This window comes from Leishmania braziliensis, chromosome 32 (genome assembly GCF_000002845.2).
Source record: "Leishmania braziliensis MHOM/BR/75/M2904 complete genome, chromosome 32".
Lineage (NCBI taxonomy): Eukaryota > Euglenozoa > Kinetoplastea > Trypanosomatida > Trypanosomatidae > Leishmania > Leishmania braziliensis.
Window position 1 is genome coordinate 129,801 of NC_009324.2, and position 23,474 is coordinate 153,274.

The 23,474-nt window shown below is 59.5% G+C and overlaps 6 protein-coding genes across 6 annotated transcripts; all 6 read right to left on the reverse strand.

The window, feature by feature from the left end:
- Nucleotides 1-280: 280 nt before the first annotated feature.
- Nucleotides 281-5,230, reverse strand: LBRM_32_0380 (conserved hypothetical protein; the record flags this gene model as incomplete). Its single annotated transcript, XM_001567346.2, has 1 exon — nucleotides 281-5,230. The coding sequence occupies one exon, from the start codon at nucleotides 5,228-5,230 to the stop codon at nucleotides 281-283; it is 4,950 nt and encodes a 1,649-aa protein (XP_001567396.2).
- Nucleotides 5,231-6,337: 1,107 nt separating this feature from the next.
- Nucleotides 6,338-7,300, reverse strand: LBRM_32_0390 (hypothetical protein, unknown function; the record flags this gene model as incomplete). The annotated part of the gene is made up of 1 exon (XM_001567347.1): nucleotides 6,338-7,300. The coding sequence occupies one exon, from the start codon at nucleotides 7,298-7,300 to the stop codon at nucleotides 6,338-6,340; it is 963 nt and encodes a 320-aa protein (XP_001567397.1).
- Nucleotides 7,301-8,785: 1,485 nt separating this feature from the next.
- On the reverse strand, nucleotides 8,786-13,495 carry LBRM_32_0400 (hypothetical protein, unknown function; the record flags this gene model as incomplete). Its single annotated transcript, XM_001567348.2, has 1 exon — nucleotides 8,786-13,495. One exon carries the CDS (start codon nucleotides 13,493-13,495, stop codon nucleotides 8,786-8,788), a length of 4,710 nt encoding a protein of 1,569 aa, XP_001567398.2.
- A 1,434-nt stretch (nucleotides 13,496-14,929) lies between these two features.
- Nucleotides 14,930-17,611, reverse strand: LBRM_32_0410 (conserved hypothetical protein; the record flags this gene model as incomplete). The annotated part of the gene is made up of 1 exon (XM_001567349.2): nucleotides 14,930-17,611. The coding sequence occupies one exon, from the start codon at nucleotides 17,609-17,611 to the stop codon at nucleotides 14,930-14,932; it is 2,682 nt and encodes an 893-aa protein (XP_001567399.2).
- A 2,005-nt stretch (nucleotides 17,612-19,616) lies between these two features.
- LBRM_32_0420 (conserved hypothetical protein) lies at nucleotides 19,617-21,014 on the reverse strand (the record flags this gene model as incomplete). Its single annotated transcript, XM_001567350.2, has 1 exon — nucleotides 19,617-21,014. The coding sequence occupies one exon, from the start codon at nucleotides 21,012-21,014 to the stop codon at nucleotides 19,617-19,619; it is 1,398 nt and encodes a 465-aa protein (XP_001567400.2).
- A 1,148-nt stretch (nucleotides 21,015-22,162) lies between these two features.
- LBRM_32_0430 (conserved hypothetical protein) lies at nucleotides 22,163-23,236 on the reverse strand (the record flags this gene model as incomplete). The annotated part of the gene is made up of 1 exon (XM_001567351.1): nucleotides 22,163-23,236. One exon carries the CDS (start codon nucleotides 23,234-23,236, stop codon nucleotides 22,163-22,165), a length of 1,074 nt encoding a protein of 357 aa, XP_001567401.1.
- Nucleotides 23,237-23,474: the final 238 nt, after the last annotated feature.

The window sequence follows — 23,474 nt, forward strand, 5'->3', positions numbered from 1 at the left end:
ACCTGAAAACCAAAATAGAAACAGCTATGACAGCACGACAACAAACAAGCACGCACACGCCGAGAGAGGGAAAGACAAGGGGGGGAGCAACAGCAAAAAAAAATGCCCCTCTCCCTCCTCTGTTTCCTCCAACACGCACACCTGCACAAGGCGCATGTGCAGATGTGCTGACACACACAAAAAAAAAAAACACACAGAGACGTGGTGCTACGGAGGAGCCTGTGTGGGTCCCTGCCACGCAGGAGGAGCTGGGAGACACATTGTCATGCCGTCACCTGGACTAAGCAGCCCGGTCCACTTCATCTATCACACTGGATCGTCGTGTGTCGGTGCCCATATTGCGATCCCCTTCCCACCCCGCCCCATGAGCGCCGCCTGCCATCACGCCAGGCAGCACATTAGCAAGCGACTTGCCGTTGGCCTGGCAGACCCTCTCCATGTAGTCCATCTCGATGAAGAGCTGTGGATCGGTGCCGTGTTTGGGCATACTTTCCATCACCTTCAATGCGTTGTTCGGTTCACCGAGCTTGTCAAAGTAAAACCGCACCATGAGGGCAAACACGTCACCAATGCGGAGGGCGTCGTGTATGAGCTGGTGATCCTGGCTGGCAGGACGGCTGCGTTTGATGATGTCAGAGCAAGAGGCAATGACGCTCTCCGCCTTTGCCTTCTCCGCGACAGAGCCACGGTCGGCAGCTACCATCGAGTCAACCGTCTTCTGCGCCTTCACGAACGTCTTCAGTACCTCGGCACGCCGCTTCAGCTGCTCCACCTTCTCGTTGCCAATGCTTGCTTTGCCTGCTGGCCCGCCTTCAACCATGCTGATGCAGTCTTCCAGCGCACGCAGCGCCTCGGGGTAGTTTCGGTTCTCGTCGATTTGCAGCTGCGCGCACGACTCGTAGAAGACGAGCAGACTCATCCACGCCTTTGCCTTTGTGTAGAAGAGAATGATGCTCTTGTAAATGTTTGCGTCAGTACTCCAGCTCTGTGATTGCAGGAAGTTCGCCGCCATGGTGTAGATTTCCGTGTTGCGTGAATGGTTTGCGAAGAAGATGACCTTCTCCGTCTCACCCCCACGCATGAGCATCTTCATTGCCTTGACACGATCGCCAGCCTGGGTGTACTTCTTGCACGCCAAGGACCAGCTGCCCTGATCCTTGGCAATGTGTGCCACCTTCCGTAGTAGCGCCTGCCTCTCTTCCATGGACAGCTTGCCAACGTCGCTCGTCATAGACTCTGCCATCTCCTCCGTCAGGGTGACGCTACGCGTCTCGCAAAGCTTTAGCGCCTCATCGTAATGCTTCGCAAAGAGGAGCATCTCCACCGCCTTCTGGTAGTCACCCTCGCTCTGGAAATGGTCCGCCATGCCAAGGAAGACGGCCGGATCGGTGGACCCGCTGGCAAACTCGGTGCTCACCTCGTGCAGGGTCTCGTACAGACCGCCCCGCACACAGGCGTCGAGGGCACACTGCACGGCGCCGATGCGGCGGTACAGCTGCACCGCCTTGTCGTACGCCTGCTGCCTCTCCAGCGCCATCGCCATCTCCAGCATTAGTCGCTCGTCAGAGCTCTTCATCGCCAGATTCACTACGACGCCATATTGCCCCGCTTGCCACGCGACGCGAACACCACTACGGTATGCGCCGGCAGCCTGGTAGTACTGCAGCGCCCGCGTCCCGTCGCCCTGTCGCTCGTACAGCTGCCCCACAAAGTACGCGGCACCCACTGGATCGGGCTCTCCTTGCTCATTGTCTCCGAGGCGGGCCGGTGCGGCGGCGAAGGCCTGCTGCTGCTGGAAGCGTGTCCTCGCCTTGTCAATCTCCTTACTCACCAGTTGAACTGCACTGTCCAGCTTTGGTGGTGTCAGTAAGCACAGAATTCGAACAATGTTGTACACGTCCTCGCCGGCGTGGTAAAAGCGCAGCGCCTCCTGCACATTGCGGCGCCGCTCGCTGTGCTGCGCCCACCACAGCAACAAGTCACGGTTTTGTGGGAAGATGGCGGCAAAGACGGACTGCCGCTCGTCATGCGGCGACTGCTCCGTCGACCCGTTGGTGCTGGCCGACGGCGATAGCGGTTGGCTTTGTGTCACCATCAGCTGGCGGAGCTCGTGCATGCGGTTTGTCTGGAAGAAGATGCGTGGCACATCAGTGCCGGCGCACTTGGCGTTGTAGTACCACATGATGGCGGCATCCATGTTCTGCAGGCTCTCCATAAATTGTGCGTACTTGTACGCTACCGGGCGAATGCGGACGCGGTCGAAGCGCTCGGTGTGACGCTGGGCGTGTTCAAACTTGCCCCACGCCATGTACACATCGGTCATCAGATCATAGCGCTTCGACTTGCGCAGTAGCTCCTCCGCCTCTTCAGTCATGCCCAGCCCCAGCGCCAGCGCCGCCAACTGCACACCTTGATCATCGGGGTAGTCTTCTCGTGCCTCCCGCAAGGCACGTGCGGCGACGCAGTCCTCCATCGTAGACAAGCACACCGCCGCCACATCGAGGCGTCCGCTCGTCACGCACAGGCGAGCCAGCCCTTGCCACGCCGCCGGGTTCTTGATGTTCTTGACGCACCGGTACGCCTCGTCCATGTTGCCAATGGTCGAATAGTAGCTAAACTTCATTAACGCTTCCCGCACCGCCACGTCCTTGTCCGACTTCAGTCCCTCAAAGTCGCGCAGCCGCTTCTGCTCAATCACATAGTCCTCCGCAGCACTCGGATTGCCGTTGATCTTCACAGAGGCGAGGAGGAAGTCGGGAATGGTGAGGCCAACCAGGCATATTTGATAGCGCCGCATCGACGCGACGTTCTGCACAACCAGCCCGTGGTGCGTCGCAAACAACGTGACGATGTTGTGCGCGCGCTGGGCAACGTAGTTTGTGGCACCAACTGACCCGCGGCGCGCCTCCTCCAGCTCAGCCTTCTTCTCCGCGTAGTTCTCCATGTTCGGCAACGCCTCAGGAAGGTTCTCCTGCCCGGCCGGGCGATCGTGGCTCTTGTCGGCGTTGATGCCGTCCACACTGGCCTTTGGCGTCATCACCTCTTCCAGTGCCGTCTTCTCCTCCTTGTGAACCTGGTGCGTCTCGCAGGCAAGGAGAATGTACTCAAACTCGCCGACAGTGCTTGTGTTCGGCTCCGGGGTGTTCCAGTAGACTGAGTTTGGCATCTCGTTGCGGGTAGAGAAGTCGAACGATGACATCTTGTCGGTGTCAGAGTCGTACACCCAAACGCGCGTATCAGGCAGGGCGAGGGGGCCAAGGCTGGTCATCAAGGCAACTCGACGACCTTGTGCGTTCACACGCGCCGCAGCGACCGATATCTCCAGCGCCTTGGCGTCCTTGGCGACAGATGGCGCCGCTGCTGGTGCACCGCTGGCGGGGTCCGAGGCAGTTGGCTGTGATGCACTCCAAAACGTCAGTGGACGAGCGGGCCCAATTTGTTGCAAATCGCGCGACGAGACACGGGCAAGCCGCAGGTACTTCTTGGACGACACCGCGACGAGGTAGTCGTTCATGATATCGATGATCACTGGCACACCTTCAGACGCGGTGAAGGTCATCTGTGCAATGGGAGCGAGCTGCATCGTCTCGAAAACAACACGATTGCCCTTGACGTAGATGAGGCCGTCACGGTGCATGGCAAAGGCGGGACTCATCGTCGGCACAAAGTTCACTAAGGTGAACTCCGACGTGGCCTCGTTGATGGCGTAGAGATCGATCTGCGATCCGTTCCAGAGGGCGATGTTGGGGAACGCGATTGACAGCCCACGCACGCTGCCTTTGCTGCGCAGCAGGCACTGGCACCCCGTCACACTCTCAATCACCACCATGTCCGCCAAAATCTGCGTCGCGGCGGCGACCCCGTCCCAGGAACGCTTGCGGATGGTCTCGTGCAGCACCTGCAACTCCGAGCCACCACGACACAACGCCATGTCGCCGAGAGCTGTGAAGACGACTCGGTCAACAAACTTGCCAACCTGGTGTATCGCCAGCGCCTCCCACTGGCTCGCTACGCTGGGAGCCGAAGCGAACAGGGAAGAGACAGCCGCCGGTTCTCTCAGCGCTGGTGCAGGGCCACTTGGTGGCAGGCACGCGGCGCTGCGCTGGAAGACCACCAGAACGCCCTCCACGGTACCGACAGTCATGATGCCTTTCGTGGTGTAGGTCGCCAAGCACGACACGTGGAGGTCCGGCTGCGGGAGCGACAGCACATCCATCGACTCGCTTGAGATGTCAAAAGCGCGCAGGCGATCGTCGCCGCCGCCAAAGGCCACGACACCGGGTGACGCCCACACCATTGACATGGCAATCTGCTCGCCCGTCGCGGCAGCGGTGGTGGGGGTGGTGAATAATTTGCGCCGCAGAGTCGAGGTGCCCTTGATGTCTTCGCTTATCCGATACACCTCAATCATGTAGCTGGTGCTAAGTGTAATGAGGATACGACTTTCGGGGTCGTAAAGCACCGACACAATTGCCTCCTGCTGCGTTACGCACGGAAAAAGCTGCTGCTCCTCGTTGATGGCCGCCACCGAGGCGCTGCCGTCGGCGAGAAGAAAACTCATGTCATCATCATCACCCTCTGCAGTAGCGGCAGCGGAAGCGCCATTGTGCGCATTGACCGTCATCGAAGGGTAGGCGGCGTGGCCAGGAACGTGAATGATGCGCACAACCGACTCGCTCGCCTGAACGGACCACAGGGACTTCAGTTTAAAGTTGACGCCCGTCTCGGTGTCAGTCTGCTCCAGCGCCCACATCACCACATGGCGTTGCTGTGATGCGGAGACGAGGTACAGGCCCCGCGTCGACCACTCCGCGGCCAGCACTGCACCGGCGCCGTGTTCGTGCACCGCGCCCTCCACGTCACTCTGCGCAGCTGCCCGTGCCGCGATGAGCTGCACAGCGCTGCTTGTGGCTGCTGAGGTGTCGTCTTCGCCTAAAGCTAGACTGCTTGCCAATGGCATCGCCCATAGGCTCATTGTCCCGTTGCTCCACCCGATCACGAGAAGCGCCTCGTTGGGGTGCCACGCCAACGCCGTCGGCTGCTGTGTCCGTCCCGTCGAGCCGACCGGCTCTGTCACCGGTGCCAGCGTATCACCCTCATTATTCGTGATAAGCACTGAGGGCGGATTCACCCACGCAGTGGCGAGAAGCGGTTTGCACTTGTGCGCAGCGATGAGGCTTTTCTTCACCTGCCCCTCGTGCTCGAGGGTGTTTGCCACGAAAAGAGACATGAGTGCGGCACTCTTAATTGATCCGTACCTGCACACGTATAAGGCGGCAGCAGGAGGGTCAAGGAGAGGCAAGGCTGTGATCCGCAGGCAACCCTTACTCCAAACAGCCCACCAAGAGCACCGATATCAGCGGGCGCGACTAGGCGAGTACAAACGAAAGAGTGCGCGAGATAATGCACGGGAAACAACCGCGTAACGGACACGCACGTCGCTGCGCACGCGGAACTCGTTCGTTTTGTAGTTCGACTAACAGAACAGGAGGCCGATCGAAGAGAGCGTGAAAGGCCGAACAAAAAAAAGCCAACGAGAAGACTGTAAGAAGTGGGCGGCGGTGACAACAGCGGTGGAGCGGTGGTGTCTCGTCGGAGTGCTGACGCCCTGTCACGGTAACTTGAGCTTCACAAACGAAAGATGATGTGATGTGATGCGGCAGCAGGCGTGCACAGAGTGGTGGGGGAGAGGGACTGGGGTATCCGACTTGCCGCTTCTACGGTTGGGGTTGGGTTGAAGCGCCCAAAAAAGAAGTGGGCGAGTCGGAAGTCGAGGAATATGCCGCGAGAGAGAGAACAAAAGAGAGACGTTAACGAGGATAGAGGCGAAGGCGGAAGAGTCTCGGACACAGACCAGGACATCCACAGCAAATGATGCTGGCAAACGTTACGAAAATACACACACCTCGGAAAGCATCATTGCTGAGAGCGCCGTGTTTGCATGGTAAAACGTGCACGTGCAACGCATGTGGGGTCAGTGAAGAAGTCGTTCTTGCTGGGAGTATGTGCGTGCGAGCAGTACGTGGGAGCGAAGAGATCAGCAGCGAGGAAGGGATTACGCGGCTTTAAGAGGACAACGGGGGCATAGCGCGGAAGAGTCCTACGAAAAGAGAGCGCAACCACCAAATACGACTGTGGGGTCGAGCAGGGAGAAAACGGTGAGCTGGCGCCCGCGACGAGTGCGATAGAAAGGAAGCCACGCACACGCACTACGTGAATATCATGCCAAAACAAAAAGAAAAAAGCGTACAGGATGTTCAGCAAGAGAGAGAGAGAGAGGTGCTTCAAGGGTGTGAGAGGATTGCGTGTACCGCCCTTTCCTCGTCTTCTCTTCGAGCTAAGTATCCGCCACAGATGCAGGTGCGCTCGCCAGCGGAAGGAGTAGATGCATAGCAATTGCGCGGCGGTAGTGTCCCGTCTTCTCCTCAAGACTGAGCGGCAGTGCCCGTGAAGTCGACGGCCCTCGGTAAATCCAGACAGCACTGCGGAAGATACACGCCTCACTCGGCACCCACTTCAGCTTTCCTCCTACAGGTGGAATATTGTACTTGGGCTTGCCCTGCCGCGTCTTGAGGACAGCCTCCATGGGTGCCTCACCGCTCGTACGAAATGTTCCGTGAGCTGACAGATCGTCTAGGAGCAACGTGAGGGCCAGCGTGCCGGTTGCGATGATGGCTGCACAGTGAGGGGTGTGCAAGAGGACGTCCCTCACCACATCCGTACGCTCGAGCGCCTCGATGTTTTCATCTGCAGAGGTGCCAAGGCGACGGCGAACTCGTCGGCAGACATCGAAGAAGCCGATAGGCTGAGAGTCAGCAAAGTGCAAGATACGCGCCTCATCCAGTGCCCGAGTGACGGCAAGGCCACCCAATGGCTTAGACGACGATGACAGTAGCGGGGAAGTGCAACCAGCAAGAGTGTAAAAAGCATCAGCATCATCAAAGAAGACCAATCCAAGCACCTTCCACATGTCGTTGTTAGGGTTCGGGTAGTAGAACTGGATGCTCCTCCTAACTGGAGGAAAGGTCCCGCAAAGTAGCACGCGACTGTCAGTGTGTACAACTGGACCAATAGGGTGATCTTCGACCACCACTGACGTTGATTTGGTAGACACAGCGGAAGCAAGCTTGGCTGCAGTGTTTGAGGGAGAGGCGGCAGAAACACCTTTAACACGCCGCACCGCCGCTATGCCCTTCACCGCGATCTGACGCTTCGCTGATGCGCGGGAAGCCCCCTTGACACCCTGCACTCCTGAAAACGCCATAACAAGAGAAAGCCGAGAATAGACAAAAGGCGGCATACACACGCGTAGGACAGTGAAGAAGGGTCACGATCACTCTACAGCGCCGAGGCATCGAGCAGTAACAGGCTTACATGTCCGTACAAACGCCCAGGCACACATCATGGGCGTGGAGTATTGCGGAGGGGTGGCCACTCGCGCATGCTTTGTCGGATAGAGAAAGGCGAATGACGCAAGAAAAAGGGAATGTAAGGCTGTTGGACATGGGTAGGCATCATTCGTAGAGAAGGTTCAGGGTAACCCCTGTCACTCCTTACCTGCTGTGCTGCAGCAGAGTCACAGACACCCACGCAAGGCACTCAGCATGTCACTGTGTGCGTGAGAAGCTTTCTTCTTTCCACATGTCCACTCTCGGTCATACAACATGAGCTCCAGTTCCACTCAAACCCCCCAGCTCGTCGCAGACCCATCGCGTGCTGCGAAGCAGCAGCATGCACGCGGTACAGCAGTGCGCCAACCCAGCTACCCGAGCACGGTCTCAGGCCCATACTCTGCCCACCCACACACCCCGCACCACAGGTCGCCTCGCAGCCGCGCCCACCATGCCGGCCGCCCCCGCGGCGCGTTCCCCGGGGTGACGCTCGAGTCGCGCTGCCATCCTGTCTAGCACACGGATGGCACAAGAGTCCTCGCGGTCGCAGGTCGCGCCGGCGCACCGCCATCCACGACCGGGCTGTCGGCATGCGGTGCGATGCGACGCTCGGGCTCCCCTCCCCACGTCCTAGGTGCCTGGCCCTTGTCGCCACCAGAAGCGGCTCGGCAGGGGGGCGGGGTGGTTGCCTGACTCCCCCCTCCCCCGCAGAGTGAGAGGAAGGGGCACTGGGCCCTGATGCCACGCTGGGGTGTGTCCGTCCCCCGTCATCAAAAGCGCGTGAAAAAACACAAAAGAAAAAAGGGGTCGTCGTTCAATGGAGAAAAGACAGGCGGTGGGCCACATGAAATGACGAGAATGGAGTGGCAGCGGCCCTCTGCGAACGGTGTGCGGCCTTCCACGTTGAAAGCGTTGGCAAGGCGCAAGACGAGAGGAGCGTGTGCGCGCATCGATGCAAATGTCAGCTCCGATTCGGCTCCACAGAGAGAGAAAGAGTGACACGACCACCCTGTCCCGCGGGTCACTTGTGCCCGTCTGTGGCCGTCCGTCCCCCACCCTCCGCCCTCCTTCTTTAGGCTAACTACGGACAAGAGGGGGGGGAAGGGGGGGTGAGGGCGTGCAGCAAAGCCGAAGCGACCGCAAGTGGATAACATACGGACAAGGCCGCCATAGGAGAGACAAAACAGCATTCCTCACCACCGCTGGTCAGGCGCACGCACACGCACATACACCTACTGCATATTTCAGCGAACGTGGTGAAGAAGGCGGAAGCGCTCAGTCACCGCACCTTCGGATGAAGTGGGGAGCCTCGATGCACATGTGATTCTTCTTAATCACTCATGCGACCCCCCCCCTTCGCCCCCCCAAGGCCAATACGCCGTCTCGCACCGGCGTCACATCAGGTCCACATCATCGTCCCACCTCAACCTGTGGTAGCGCCGCGTGGAGTCGGGATTGCGCACCATCGTTGATTTCTTAGTGGCAGACGGAAAGACTGGGTTTCCCAGCGAACTCACCGGAAGCGGCGGCGTAGCATCACGGTGTGGGACCAGTCCGCTCTCCAGGTTAGAGAAGTTGGAGGCGTTGATGGAGTCGCCGTCCGCGCTACCGTCAGCTAACTCCTGCAGGGAATGCACCTGTTGCGACGCCGAGCTCTCCGGTCCGGTCACCACTGCATCTTCAACCGTGATGCACAGAGACGGCACTGGCGTGTGTACCACACCACGGGCCCTGTCGAGCTCGTCTCTGCAAGCTTTCAGCTGCTTCTCGAGGAGGGCGATCGTTTCTTCCTGCGCTGCAGCGCGTCGTTCAGCCTTGACTAGGCTGTCCTCGATGACTGAGGTGTTCGGGAGCCTTTCCTTATCCGCGAGAGACTCCTTGAGCTGCTCCACTACCGCTGACTGCTTCTGCAGCTCTATAGCCTGTCGAGTCGCCACAGACTCCACCTCCTGCAGTTGACTCTCCGCCAATTCACGGTTCGCCACAGAGCTGAGTAAATCCACGTAGTACATCTCCAACATGTGGTAGTAACCATTGACAAAAGTGACATGCAGCTGCGACAACCACCCGGCGTCCTCGTGCGTGATGGGGAAGGTGGGGGCCGAGACGAGACTCACGCCAGGAGCGCTGTGGGAGGCGGATAGGGCCTGCGCGCCGTCCAGCTCCCTCTCGGAGAGTGGGGTGAGCGCATCCGTCGCCGGCGTGGTCTGGCACCCGTTCGCTTGGTGCTGTCTCCCTCTTAGATCGTGCGTCTCCTGCTTTAATAGAATGGTGCAGCAAGCAGAGTGCCAAGCAAGAAGGGCCTCCGAGCTGTTCGCCATGCAAGCCCCCACTACATCCCACGTCAGAGGTGCCTCGCCATCTGCGCGCAAACCCCCGCAGTGCCTAGAACGACACCTCCTCAACCGCGACCTCAGCGTTGGTAGGCGTAGCGGCATCGTAGCCTCGTTTGCTGCTCGGAGCGCGGCCAGGCAAGCAATGATGACATCGGACAAGCTGCAGCCCAGAGGGCACTTCGCCAGAACGTAGGCAAAGGCTACCGCTCCGAAAAGCATGCCTAACACGCGGAGAGACGGGAGGAAGCGCGCCTGACGCCCACTAGCGGCTGCAATCTTGCCGCCCTTTAGTGCATGCACGGATGCCCCGCTGAACTTCCACGTGAGTCCCCCTGGCTCAACGGTGCTCTTGAGCATCCGTGTGAAGGCGTCAGTGATGCTCGCATTGACCGGCAACCTGTGCAGCTCCTCCTCGACAGCCATACGCACGTCGGCACAGGCATTCACATCGCGCTGCGTCACCACCAAACACGCTTCTTTTGCACTGTCAGCCACCGCGGTGTGAAATGTCTGCCGCTCCCTCTGCACCGCTTGTTGGTGGGCCTCCTCGGCTGCTTGGAATTGCGCCGTGCAGATGGCCAGTCGACCGTCAAGATCACGTAGTTGCCCCTGGTGGAGCTTCAACACCGCCTCACTTTGTATTCGGCACACCTTTTCATTTTCAAGGAGCCGCGTCGCTATGCGTCGCCGCTCCTCAATCACGGCCTCCTCCTGCGCCTTTGCATGCTTCTCCGTCAGCAGCTGGGAAGCCTCATTGACAGCTGCTTGAGTGGTAGTCGCACACTGCGCTGTTATTCGCTCCACCTCAAGCCTCCAGCGGTTCGCTAAAATATGCTGCTGTGCTTCACGTTCTTCGGCCCGTGCCTGTTGGGCCACCGCGGTGCTGCTCTTGCGCGCCTTGCGAAGTTGCGCATCGCACTCCTCGCGCAAGCGCTTTTGCGCCATGCCGCACTCCGCCTCAGTTTGCCGCTTTGACTTCTCGCACTCGGTAGCGCCTCGCAGGGCCTCTCCCCTGGCTGCCTTCAGCTCCTGCTGCAGTTGCCACTTTGCCGTCGTCGCGCTGCTGTTGAGCGTGGATAAATCCCTGGAAAGGCGCACCATGCATGCCGCCTCGGCCTTCTGCACCGCAGCAATGCTTGCGCGGCGCGCATCCTCGCCTAGCGTTGCGAGTTTTGCGGCGCAGCGCTCCGCTGTTTCACACTGCAGCCGAATGCTCAGCAGCTGTGCCGCGCAGGAGGCATTCAACTGCGCTTGTTCGGCACTGAAGGAGACTCGGGCCTGCTCGGCAGCATCTGCACAGGCAGCCACGCGCTTCTCAGCTTCTGCCTTGGCGGCTGCAAGTGCCTCTTGGTGATGCACAAGAGCACTAGCAGCACTTTTGTTGAATGCAGCCACCTTCTTGTTCAGCTGCTCGCTGCACTCCGCCTCTGCCTGAAGCACCGCTAACTTGGCCTTCTCCATCAGCGCCTTCTCCATCGCGCTGCGTTGATTGGCGCATTCCTCCTTGAGAAAGGCCAACTGCCTTGCATGCTCGGCGTCTGATGAGCAGCGGGTGTCATGCACACGTTGCTCGCACTCTTTCACGGCAGTCGCCAAGCTCGCGGTGCACTGCTGCTGCACCGCCTCAGGGTTACTGAGACTCCCAGCAGAAACAATGGCAGCACCGGCGACCGCCTGTCGAGCAGCTGCGAGCGCCACCTGGGACTTATGACTCTCTTGCTCGAGCAGCCCCGCACGCCTCTCCTGCTCGGCGAGATCAGCCGTGGACTGTGACAGACTCGCAAGACAATTAGTGAGCTCATCACTGCGCTTGCGAAGCTGCGCGCTCATCTCCTTAGCCACTTCCTCACTCGAAGCCGCGCACGACTGCTTCAACTTTCTCGCGTTGCTCATGCAACTGTGAAGCTCGCGCTCCACCTCACGCCGGATCGACACGCTCTGTTGCTGGCACTCCGTCAGACGGCCCTCGCACGCGGCAGCGGCGGTGGTAGCGCTTGCTGAACACGCCCTCTGGGCCTCAGCGCTTGACTCGGTGCGGTTGTAAAAGGCCCGCAGGCGAGGAAAATGCCACTGCTGCAGCTGAGCATCTATGGCAGCCCTCCGAGCACGACGCCTTGTCTCCGGATCCCCCGTCGCTTTCTCTATGTCGCCGCCTGCCGCCTGCAGAGAGTTCCACACAGTCGTTTGTGACACTATGGCTATGTCCATCACGAGGCTGCCAGCGCGCAGCGCCACCTCGACTTCCCGCGTTGCGTCGCCGTCACCTCGTAGCAGCTCCCACACATCATCCCTTGCCAAGCTCTCCATCTCGTGACGGTGCGTATCCAGAAATGACGGCCAAAGCGCGCCTTCTAAGCGGTGTGTGTGCGCTGTTTGCACTTCCACATGAACAGCAACGACAGGTGGGGTCACGTCTACCAACGTGCTCGGCAGTGTCTTCTCGATCATGGGAGAGGGTGTGGATCTATCAAGAGGTGTCGGCGCGTTCGTTATTCTCGCTGTCAAGGTGGGTTCGTTGCGCGGCGCCGATGTGTCAGTGAGAGAGGAGGCAGCAGACATGAACACTCCCCAGAGCGAGTGCAGCGGTCTCCACAACGAGAGCAACGCCGTCGATGCGGCGCGCGTGGGGATGGGGATGCAGTTCGCCTTCGCCGCAGCCACAGCAGACGACGTGTTGCCAGAGGTCACATGCAGTGGCTTCAGTATGGCAGAGAAGGCTGTAGGTCCACCAACCCACCTATACAGAGCCTGCATGGTTCGGCTGACAATGACCAGAGGCTCGACGACGAGCTGCACCAGGGAACGCGCCACCGACGCAGCGAGAGTGGTAACGGTGGCGAGGCCCCACTCCTCGCCGCTCTCTTTCACATTCGAGAAGATGTACCGAAGCGCTGGATGTACCCGCTGATCCATGCGCGGCAGCATCGCCTGCGCGGGATCCCAAATGTACGCCTTAGGGACTACTAACATCGAGGCAATGGAGCGGAATACGCCTGGAACACCAATGCAGCTGAGCGCGTGCCACAGTGCTCGACGTGTATGCAGCGCCGCCTGACGGGGAAACTCAGGCACAAGTCGGTTGAGCCACCCCCGTCTGGCGAGGGCTGCGTCGCGCATCCGCGGCTGCGGCGTCAATGAGGCCCCGGTGAACGTGAAGTATGATGGGTTGTAGTCGGCTGATGACGACACGACAAAGGCAGCAGCGCAGAGTACGGCAAAAAACACGGCACCGATGACAAGCGTCTGTTTGGCTAAGAAAAGCAATAAATTCTCGCCTTCGTTTATCGCTGCTGCCATGGGGGCCTCCGTGTCATCGAAGGAGCTGCCGCGACGCGTAGACGTGAAAGGCAACGACACTGAACACCCTTCCACCTCCTCACCCGTGGTCGGGGCTGGAAGAACCGGCGACGTGTGCTCGCGCGCCATCTCCGCCTCGGATGAGCCGATTGATTTGGCTCCGTGCTCGCTAGTGCGACTGCTGCTGCTCAAGTGCGGAATGCGAGGCGGTGTAACGTGCGTCACTACGTAGTCTTTAATGCGAGAGGCCGCCAGGGCTGCCGAGTCGTATAGCTGATTCTCTGGAAGCGACTCTGGCACCGGGGCGGAGGGCTGGGACTTCCTCACGCTATCGTTGCGGCCGCGCTTGGCTATGCTCAATTGACGCGCATACTCACGATCAAACTCTGGCACGCCACGTGCTTCAATGATGCTCCGATGGGAAGAAGAAGTGTGCACCGACGAAGTGCGACGGTGACTTCCGCTGGGCATCTCCCACGTTTTTCTGGAGTACGGCTTGCTTGAGTACTTTTTATGCAGTTGAATCGACCTCTGCCCATTTACTGGGCATGGCAACCACACTTCGTCAACGTGCAGAAGCAGTGCGTTCGTGTATGTGTTTGTGTGGGTGTGTGTCGGTGGGTGTTTGAAAGAGCCTGGGTGTATGAACAGGTATGTATGGCAGCCCGCCTCACCCACGAAGCCCCCACACGCCAGCCCACCGTGAAAATGGGCGAGTGGGCAGAGGAAGGGGAAGCGAGAGAAGGCTAGAGAGGGAACAGACAGCTTGGCAGTGGGCCCGCCCTCCCACATGAGGCGCACCAAGTGAGAACGATGGGAGAAAGAAAAATAAGAGGTCCGAGCACAACCGACGAGATGAAGAGGTTTGCACATGCGGCAGAGAAACAATAGGCGCGCACTTTCTAGAGCGCTGGAAACCATTAGAAGGAAAGGAACTGCGGCGCTTGGGCGAGCGTGTTGCGGCTCAACGAACCTAAACGGAGGGAGGGCGGCGCAAACAGGGGGACAGACGCACACGCGCACACGCTGCTTGGAAGGCCGCCCCCGTGCCGCTTCTCTCTCGCTGCACCTCAATACGCGTGTGCTGTCTCCTAGAAAGACGTGGTGATGAGGAAATCCGTGCACACTCCGTCAAGCTGGCAGCGTACCACTAGGCATTTGATCTCCATGAGCCAAGCAATAGCTGGTCCGAACGTTTTCCCAAGTCCACTCTCGGTCATACAACATGAGCTCCAGTTCCACTCAAACCCCCCAGCTCGTCGCAGGCCCATCGCGTGCTGCGAAGCAGCAGCATGCACGCGGTACAGCAGTGCGCCAACCCAGCCACCCGAGCACGGCCTCAGGCTCATACTCTGCCCACCCACACACCCCGCTCCGCAGGTCGCCTCGCAGCCGCGCCCACCATGCCGGCCGCCCCCGCAGCGAGGCCCCGGGTCCGGGGTGCCGCTCGAGTTGCGCTGCCACCCTGTCTAGCACACGGATGGCACAAACGTCCTCGCGGTCGCAGGTCGCGCTGGCGCATCGCCATCCACGACCGGGCTGTCGGCATGCGGTGCGATGCGGCGCTCGGGCTCCCCTCCCCACGTCCTAGGTGCCTGACCCTTGTCGCCACCAGAAGCGGCTCGGCAGGGGGGCGGGGTGGTTGCCTGACTCCCCCCTCCCCCGCAGAGTGAGAGGAGGAAGGGGGGACCCACTCGACACTGAGGCCAGCGCTGGGGTGTCCGTCCCCTGTCATGAGGGTGTAGAATTAAAGTGTCAAGACAGAACAAGAAGAAGATTTAGGACCTTAGCCCTGCCTCCTTCCCCACCAAGCGGGAGCAAAGGAGATCGAAGACAGCGGGTAGAGGGAGAAGAGGGAGGTAACGCACGGTATCGATGCATCGGCGACTTTCGTCACGCTCTCCTTCAGCGGTTCAACCGAGGAATCTGCGGCTTTTGTTTCTGCGCGGTGCCAGCCTTAGTATGTGGGCGGGAGGAGAAACGGGGTTTGCCGCGAGTGGTGCCTCCGCGTTGTGCGGTGGACGCATCTGCTACTTGGAGAGGCACCCCTGTGGAAGTTTTCGGTGCAAGGGGGTGCACCGCTTGTGCCTGTGCGTGAGTGGAGAACGTGGAGGCGTGGGTCGATGAAGCCGCGGAAGGTTGCTCGAGATTTCTTTCGCTCCGCAGCGGAGGTGGCGCTGACCCCAAGTCACTTGCCGAAGACGACAGCTCACCAAACCTCGCTGTCATGTTGCCACTGGCTGACATCATCGAGTTAGCCTTCGGCGTGATGGGAGGAAGGTCCCTTCTAGGATGCGTGGTTTCCCGCCTGCGATAGGGCGGGACACCGATGTCATTCAGTCCACCGCTTGCCTTTTCGGCGCTTGCGGGAGGAGTAGGGAAGAACTTGCGCAGATGCGCACCACTGCCCCGTTCGCTTGAGAGAAGCGAGGCGCGCACCGAGAGTGCTGCCATAGCAGAGGGGGGAGGTGTGTGCGACAGACGTGTGGTCGAGGGAGATGGCTGCAGGGAAGAATGCTGAGGCTCCGACGCGGGACGAGGCCCGAGAGAGTCACTCGTGTCAGCGGACACTGGAGGGCTTGGCGTGTGCAGCGGCGTTTCCTGCTGTCTCGTCGCACTCGGCGGGACAGCGCCTTTTTGCATGTCAACGTCAGGCATGTCATCTGCGCTCGTTGCGGCTGGGCGGTTGTACGTAGACCGAATAAGTGCACGCAAACCACGCACGCCGGCCACAGCAACTGACGGCGCGTCCCCTTCACTTCCGCTGTCAAGGTCATACTCTTCGTAGATGTAATCCATTATCCACTGGAAGAAACTCTCGAATCCGCTCATGGCCAGCAGCAGGCGCCACGCGGGAAAGGACAGGACATTCTGTAAACCTCCAAACCCTAGGCCATCCACGGAAGCAGCCCCTGCGTCCTCCGTCGTCACGCAGGTGGCTGGCGTGTCGTACAGGGCCTCCACGAATTCGGCCTCGTCAAAGCCAGGCACGTGGTAAGTCAGCACCGACAGCAGTGCGGCTGATACGCGCTCTCCGAACTCCTCGTACACGTGGTGCTCTGCGTGTGAGTGCTCTACACCCACATGCGCCGAGAAGTCTGCATGGAGGTCTTCTCCTTCGTTGCTGATCGCCGCGTCCTGTGCGGCTTTTGGCGGGGTGGCGACGAGGCGATAGTGGGGCAGGAAGACTTTGTGATGCTCGTAGAGGAACATGGCCACGCTACGCATGAAGCGACTATCGCGCACGAGTCGCTCCACGCAAGCCACGGACTGAAGAAAGCGCTGCAGGCTGCGAGTTGCCTGGTCAGCTAGCGCAGCTGGATTGCTCAGCATCGCGCTGCTTCCCAGACCGTACGCGGGGGCATGACGGGTGTTACGGCGGGTTACCTCACTTTGGAGAAGTTCTTCCCACGTGAAGGGGGCGTCAGAAACGCGGTGCGAGGAAGCCGCAGTCCCAACACCACTCATCGCGGCGCTGTCCTGTCGCAGCAATGTGGAAGCCGACTGATGCGCCGTCCATGCAGCGACGGAGAAAGCGGTGGCGCGGTGGTCTGCCGCAATGAACACATTAGAACCGATGGCGGCTGTGTCACCCGATGCATGCCCCCCGTTCCCCTCCTCCTCGTCGTCTCTGCCACGCTGCAGACACCAGTCTTCGTAGAGCTGCTCCAGCGCTTTGTCCTCCAGCGCCGCAAACGCCCGCGACGGTGGAACGTACGTCCGGGTTGAGGTTGGCCTCGTGGTCGAGGAAGACGTCAGAGACTGCGGCCACGCCTTCTCAGCAGATGGGTTAGCCACACTAACCGCAGCGGGCGGCAAGTCATCGTGTTGCTCGCGTTGCACATCTTGCGCGAGGAGAGTCATGAGCTGCTGAAACTCAGAATTGGTTGTGTGCCACTGAAGTGCTCGCTCCATGGCGGATGGAAGAATCCTCGACGCAATGGAGGCGTTATTGGCGACGCCAGAGACATCGCTGGGAGTTGAAGATGCCTCAGGGATGTGGCTTTTGTGGTAGTCCCCCTTCTGTGGCTGGGACAGATTTTTCTCAGTATTGCTGGAAGTACCCCACACCGTTGTGGGACGTGAGCTTGGTGCTGGCGCAGAAGCGGTCAGTCCCGAGTGCTTGATAGGCAGCGAGAATGACGTCCTCCCCCGCAGGTACTTTTCCAGGCGTGCGTTCGGTGGTGCAGCAGTCCCGTCGCCTTCACAACGGGCAAAGTTCGAAACTGCCGCACTCGCTGGCCGCGAGCTTCTGAATAGCGCCTGCGTTGCCGCACGAGCGCGTCGAACGACTTCCTCATCATCGCTCATGTCCCCGTCGCTCTCGCTACTGCCTTGATTCGGTCGGGACACGGCAGCGCGGCATTGTGAGCCCACAGTGTTTGGACTGGAACAGCGACTGCTCGAAACCGAGGACGACGATGAGTCAGACCTCGCCGCGTCCACTTCGGTGTCGCGCCGCTCTCCCTCATAGTAATAGGACCGCTTGGGCAGCTCTGCGAGTGCTACTCTTGAGCTGAGCGCGAAGTGGCCGCGATCGAACGCAGCGGCTTTGGTTTTGTCTACGGCTTTTGCCTTTATGAACATTTTGGCAAATAAGGGGAGGGGAGGGGAGGGGAGGAGGGAAAAGTGCAAGCGGTATTGGTTGCCGCGTGGGAGAGAACGAAACAAAACGAGAATACTATTCGGGGAACGGCTCCCCTGTCGCACTGTCGGTTTCCTTGACTTCCTCAGCGAAACCACAGGGGCAGAGGGAGGACCTCTGCCGATACATGTAAGTGGGAAGCCCAAAGACCGCAGCAGTGAGAAAGGTGGTGCGTGTCAGAGAGCGAGAGAGACGTGCACACGCGCAAGAAAAATAAAGAGAGAAGCAATCCGCCTGCAAGCCAACCCGTGTTGCGTCGTCTCACCACCGGACTCAAACGCCACCCTCTCCCTTGTATGCGTGGGCGTCCTCAATTATGCACACAACCTCTCGCAGCTAAGAGCACCCGATGAGAGCCCTCGCCACTGCGGCAGAAGAAATGCTGGAGAATCAAAAACAAAAAGAGGGAAGAAGAAAAGGAACAGAAGAGGAGAGAGGGATACACTGCACAGATGCACATGAGCGTACCACGCACATGTGCGCAAGAGCGCGCATCAGTGGAGGAGTTTCATGAGAGTCGAAAAGGGGCACAACAGACGTGCTGTGGAACGCATACGCCACCGAGGCATGAGGCACGTGTGCATTCCTCTCCTCCCTTGAAACTCTCTCATGGAACGTGCTTGGCGGGGGGGCTGCTGTGGCGGGTTGTGTAGATACACCCCTTTTGCGTCTCAACCAAGACGCCGCTGCTCCAGCACCTACCTGGTTCTCCACCGCTCTGTGGGGATGATGAAAATGCAGAGGAAATGACTACACATGTGCTACCTGGCGCTGGCAAGGAGGGGAGGAAGTAGAGCACAACGCAAGCAAGAGGCACAGGTGGTGCATGCACTACAGTGCTCTCGTCCTCTTTTTGTTGTTGGCAGGCGGGAGGGGGGTGGGGGAGTCTGCAGTGCCTCAGACCATTTCCTGGGAGACGGAGGGAGGAGAGGAGAGAACAGGTGAGCAAGCAAGAAAAAAAAAGGTCGAGGCGGCGTACAAGAGTGAAAAGGGTCAAGCCAACAAACTGGCCAGCGTCTGTGGCGCTCGCTCTCCCTCTCGCTGTCTCCACACTACATCCGATACACTAGGGAGGACGCAGAAAGAAGCCGAACGAGAAACACAGAGTGGAATCGATGTGACACGGCCGTATCTATACATTACACGCAGGCACACACACAGAGCCGGGGGAGGTGAGGGAGAAGAACAAGGAAGGGTCGATGCTACAAAGCAACAAGATTTCGGGCACACGCGCACGTACACGCCCGGCCACATACGAGCCCCTGCTATGTACATATCACGCGCTGCGCTCAAACTGTTGAGACCGCAGCGCGTGAGCGTGGAGAAGTGCCGGCTGGGGGAGGGGGGAGGAAGTAAGAGAAGAGGAGTAGGAGCAGGTGGAGCGACGGCGCGCGAGAGCGCGAGCGAGTCGTGCGTATGCGTCAAAAAAGGAGCGAGGAGAAATGAAAATAATAAAAAAAAGGAACGACTGGGAGAAAGTCGCGTCGGCGGCCTGCAAACAAACAAAAAAGGGCTGATTTTTTGTTTGGGTGGTGCACTCTGGTGTCCGCACTCCGTGGCTGAAGGAGATGCAGAGAGCGCGCAATGCGGGCGAGAGAGACGAGGAGGAAGGGACAACAAATCTCTCCCATTGGTCGACTACCTGCGTATTTGTGGGTCTGCGAAGGGAAGCGGAGGGAAGGGAAGGGAAGGGGAGGGGTGCTAGACACCTGTGGGCAGGTAGTGTGGCCACGAACAGCTTCTCGTCTTCCACAGAGCACTGAAAATCCACTCAGCGACAGTTACCCTTCTCATCCTCAGGCCTAAGTTCGCACGCACAAATGCGTCTCTCGAAGTTACGTCCTTCTTTTATTATTTCTCTCCACACTCCTCTCCGCCGCAACTGGGGAACAGCTGGCGCACTCAGAGCCTAACAGCAGAGACGACGTCAGCGTCAGATGCACTCTCCTACGTAGACACCGGCTTGGTAGAGCGGCTGGCGGTCTCCGCATACACGCGCTTACTGTTCACCTTCATCTTCTGCTGAAACTCCATAAAGCGCTTCATGTCCAGCTCGCGATCCTGGTTTGTCGTCATCCACATCGCAGCCGAAGAGTTGTACATCGGCTGCTCCGGCGCGGCGGCAGTCCTCGGTTCGTTTGCCCCGGTCTGCGAGCTCTCGTTGGAGGAAGCCGTGTCGATCTTGACGGTGCGCTCGTCCTTGCTGGCCTTGGCTGCGGTCTGCGTCGTCGCCTCTTTCGCGAAACCGGTATCATAGACGTTGTACGTGCTGCCAGGGAACTGCAGCTCCTCCTCCACCGGCTCCTCGCGGCCAATGTTGTTGTTGAAGGTGGCGCGAAAGCGAGTGGATTGGTTGTCCCCGGTACTTCGACCTCTTCTGCTCTGGGACTCCACCGGTAGGAACACCATACCAGTTCCGTACGGGTGGGCGTTGTAGCTGCTCAGGTGACTCTTCTTGCCAGACACCGCGGCGGGATCAACCTTGGACGCGTTGAACGTCCCATCGAAGTCGCGCTGCATGTCGGTGCCAAACTTGATGCCCTCTTCCGGGTTGATAACCTTTCCGGTCAGGCCAAACGCCACGGAGCCGTGCGGTGCGGCGCTGAGGTGACGCGCTTGCACGTTCACATCCAGGCAGTGGTTGCAAACGTGTGGCTGATGCTCACAGCTGTCCCTCATTTCACGCGTCTTCTTCTTCTGAGTGTGCATCAGCTGCCGCAGCTTGTACACCTGTTCGCGGCTCAGCGGGTCTGAGGAGGCGGCGGGGTCCTCGTCCACAATGTCCTTGATGTTCCTCAGCATGACGTGCAGATCGTCAGCAGCAGAGCATCGGGACGCCGGTGTTGCGGCACCACTGCTGAGACGCTGCTGCAACGACGCCTTTGACGCCGGTCGCGTGGATGCGGAGGACTCAGAGTGCGGTGCCGACACCTCCTCCTCCTCCCCTTCAGGCAGGCCAAGGGCACGCCGCTCCGCACGCAGCGCCGCCTCCTCGCGCAGGCGGTTCTTGTGCTCCAGCAACACCAGCTCCTGCAGACGGTCACGGCGACGCAACGGTACCAGCTCCGCCGCCAACGCCATCTCCTTCGCCTCACGGCGCTTCCGGCTGCTCAGGAGCTGTTCGTCCGGAATGAACTTGAAAGCATTTTTCGAGCTGTCCAGGAACGCCTTGGCGCGAAGGCTTTGGTGGAGGCTCTTCATGTACAACTCATCCTTACACAGACCAGGGCGGTCTAGCGCCTCCATAGCAGCCCGCATCGAAGCGCCAGCGTTGAAAGACTTTTCCTGTGGCTGCTGCGTGCAATAGGAGCACTGGCAGTAAGCATGGGACTGGTCGCGGATCATCGCTTTCGGAGGGAGAGGAAGAGAGAGCGATGTGCAGCTGGGGAAGGAGGAAGACAGCGATATCTAGCAAGAAGGAAGCGCAGTGATGCTGAAGACGTCCTTTGAGGGGGGTGGGGGGGGGGGGGAGTAAGATGGACAGGGTGTGCTACGTGGCAGAAGGGACAGCAGAGATGCACTGGTGGGTAGTGCAGTCGGAGTGTGCGGGTGTGTGTATGCAGGATGAGGGCGACGGCAATTACAAGACGTTACAGAAGACAGATGGGAAACCAGGGAGTGTCGGTGTGGCGGGGAGGAGGAAGAAGCAGCGAATCAACCTGTAATAAATATACAACAGCATACGGATGCGCTATAAAAATGCGGAGACGGCTGCATGTAGGAATGTGGTGGGAGACGCGCGTATTCCACTGCGACGACTGCGCCCGACGCCGTGTGGCGAGTGAATGAAGAACGATACATGCAACGTATGCAGCAACATTCACCGTAGGCGCCACTCGACCCGCTGGCTGCGCACAGTACAGCATAATATATACACATGTATATATATATATATGTGTATAAGTGCCAAGCGCATTGAGAAAGCGAAGCGCAGCTGTGGCAATTCCTCGCAATACGGGCAGGCGCACAGACCATTCACACACGCCTCCTCGCCCATTTTTTCGCTTTCGATTGACTTGCTACGCACGAGAGACGAAGCGCGAAACGCGACAGAGAGAAGAGCACAGTGTGCGCTGTACATGAGGGAACAGACACGCACACCGCCAAGCCCGCAAGTACATCAAGAGGAACAACGGGAGAGAGAAGCGTGAAACGAAATGAAAAACGAGCAAGCCAACGCGGGTACATGAACAAACACCACCATACAAAAGACAGAACGTACACACGGAGAGAGAGAGAGAGAGACAGGGAAACAGAGAGAGAAAAGAGTATGCACAGCCGTGCGCGCGTGCCTCTGTCCTTCACAAGCTTCGCTGAGAAGAGGCGAAACAAAACAAACATGAGAGAAAGGAAAAACAGGGAGGAGGGCAGCGCGTGCGTCTGCTCGTGTGCGCGCGCCTCACTTTGCGCGTAGCTGACATATTTCGAGTGAGTAGATGAGGGGTCCGAAGCAAGGAAGAGGAAAAGTGAGGGGGAGCGAGAGGAGGGGAGAGTCAGTGGTGCGCTGCGTAGCTCACTCGATTCGCCTCGGCGGCCACAGCAGCTGCGGCGCCAGGCGACAGCACTGGCGGACGCTTTGAGCTACCACCACCGGCAGCAATGCTGCTGTGTACCACCGGAGGATTCGAGTCCTTCATGGAAGACTGCGACATGGAAACTGACTGCACTGTCGGCACCCAGACAAGACCTGCGCCGCGGGGGTGCGCGTAGCTCGTACGGATCTGCGCTAGTGACGAGCCAAACGCGTTCTGCTCTGTCCCGCTGGCGGTCTTGCTGGTGACAGCACCGCTTTCGCTGGTTGGCGTCTCGGCCATACCATGCTGATGCAGTAGCTTCTGCAGTGCGCGGCGGTTGCCGGTGTTGATCGGGTCCGCAGTTACTTTGCGCACGTCGTCCATCGTATCCTGCAGGCGGTGAGACGCATGGCACTGCACCGGCGGTTCTGCAGGGCAATCATGCGCCATGGCGTATGCCTCGTGGATCGTACAAGTACCTGGACTGAAGCTGCCCTCCATACCAGACTCCAGGTGCCCCATTCTGTCAGTTGTCGAGCTGCTCGAGTAGCCCTCCGGCAGAGGCTTCGGATCGCGGGCGGTCGCGCTCGTGGCATTCCGCTTGAGGCGCTCCGCTTCTATGGTCGCCTGTGTCCGGGCCTTGTACTCCAGCATGAGAAGGCGCTCCAGTGCGTCCAACTCCGCCGCCTCACGGGCCTCACGCTCCTCCGCCGTCTCCTTCATCGAGTTGTTTCCGCCGTCCCTCCGCGAGGCGTCGGTGCCCGCCACCCGCGTAGAGTTGTTCCGGATGGTGTACTGGTTTCCTCCAGGCACTCCGTTTCGCCCGCGGGAGGCGTTGAGGGCTGTCTGGTTGACCGGCACCGGGTAGTCGGGGTCGAAGGACGAGACGCCACCCAGCCCCTTGCTGTGGCAGTCGCAGTTGCAGCCGTTACGCTGCATCGCGCTGCTGTGCTGAAAGGCTGCCTGGCTCGCCGCCAACTTCTTTGCGTTGACGGAGCGGCGGCTGCAGCAGAAGTCGCACCCGCAGTGCTGCTTCGGGTAGGTGCTGTGCATGGAGGTGGCAGACACGTTGGTGTGTGTGTGTGGAGGGGGGTGCCTTTCGGGCCGTGGATGGGTGGGTAGAGGCCTGATATAGAAGGGAAGGGTGAAAGATGCAGTGTGACTGGACGAGGCAGCAGGAATAAAGGAGCGATTGGGAGGAGAAGGAGGAGGAGGAGGAAGGGGCGGACGCGCCAGAATGGGATGGGACGCACCGTCCGAGAAGCGAATTTCCAGTTCGAGAGAGAGGGAG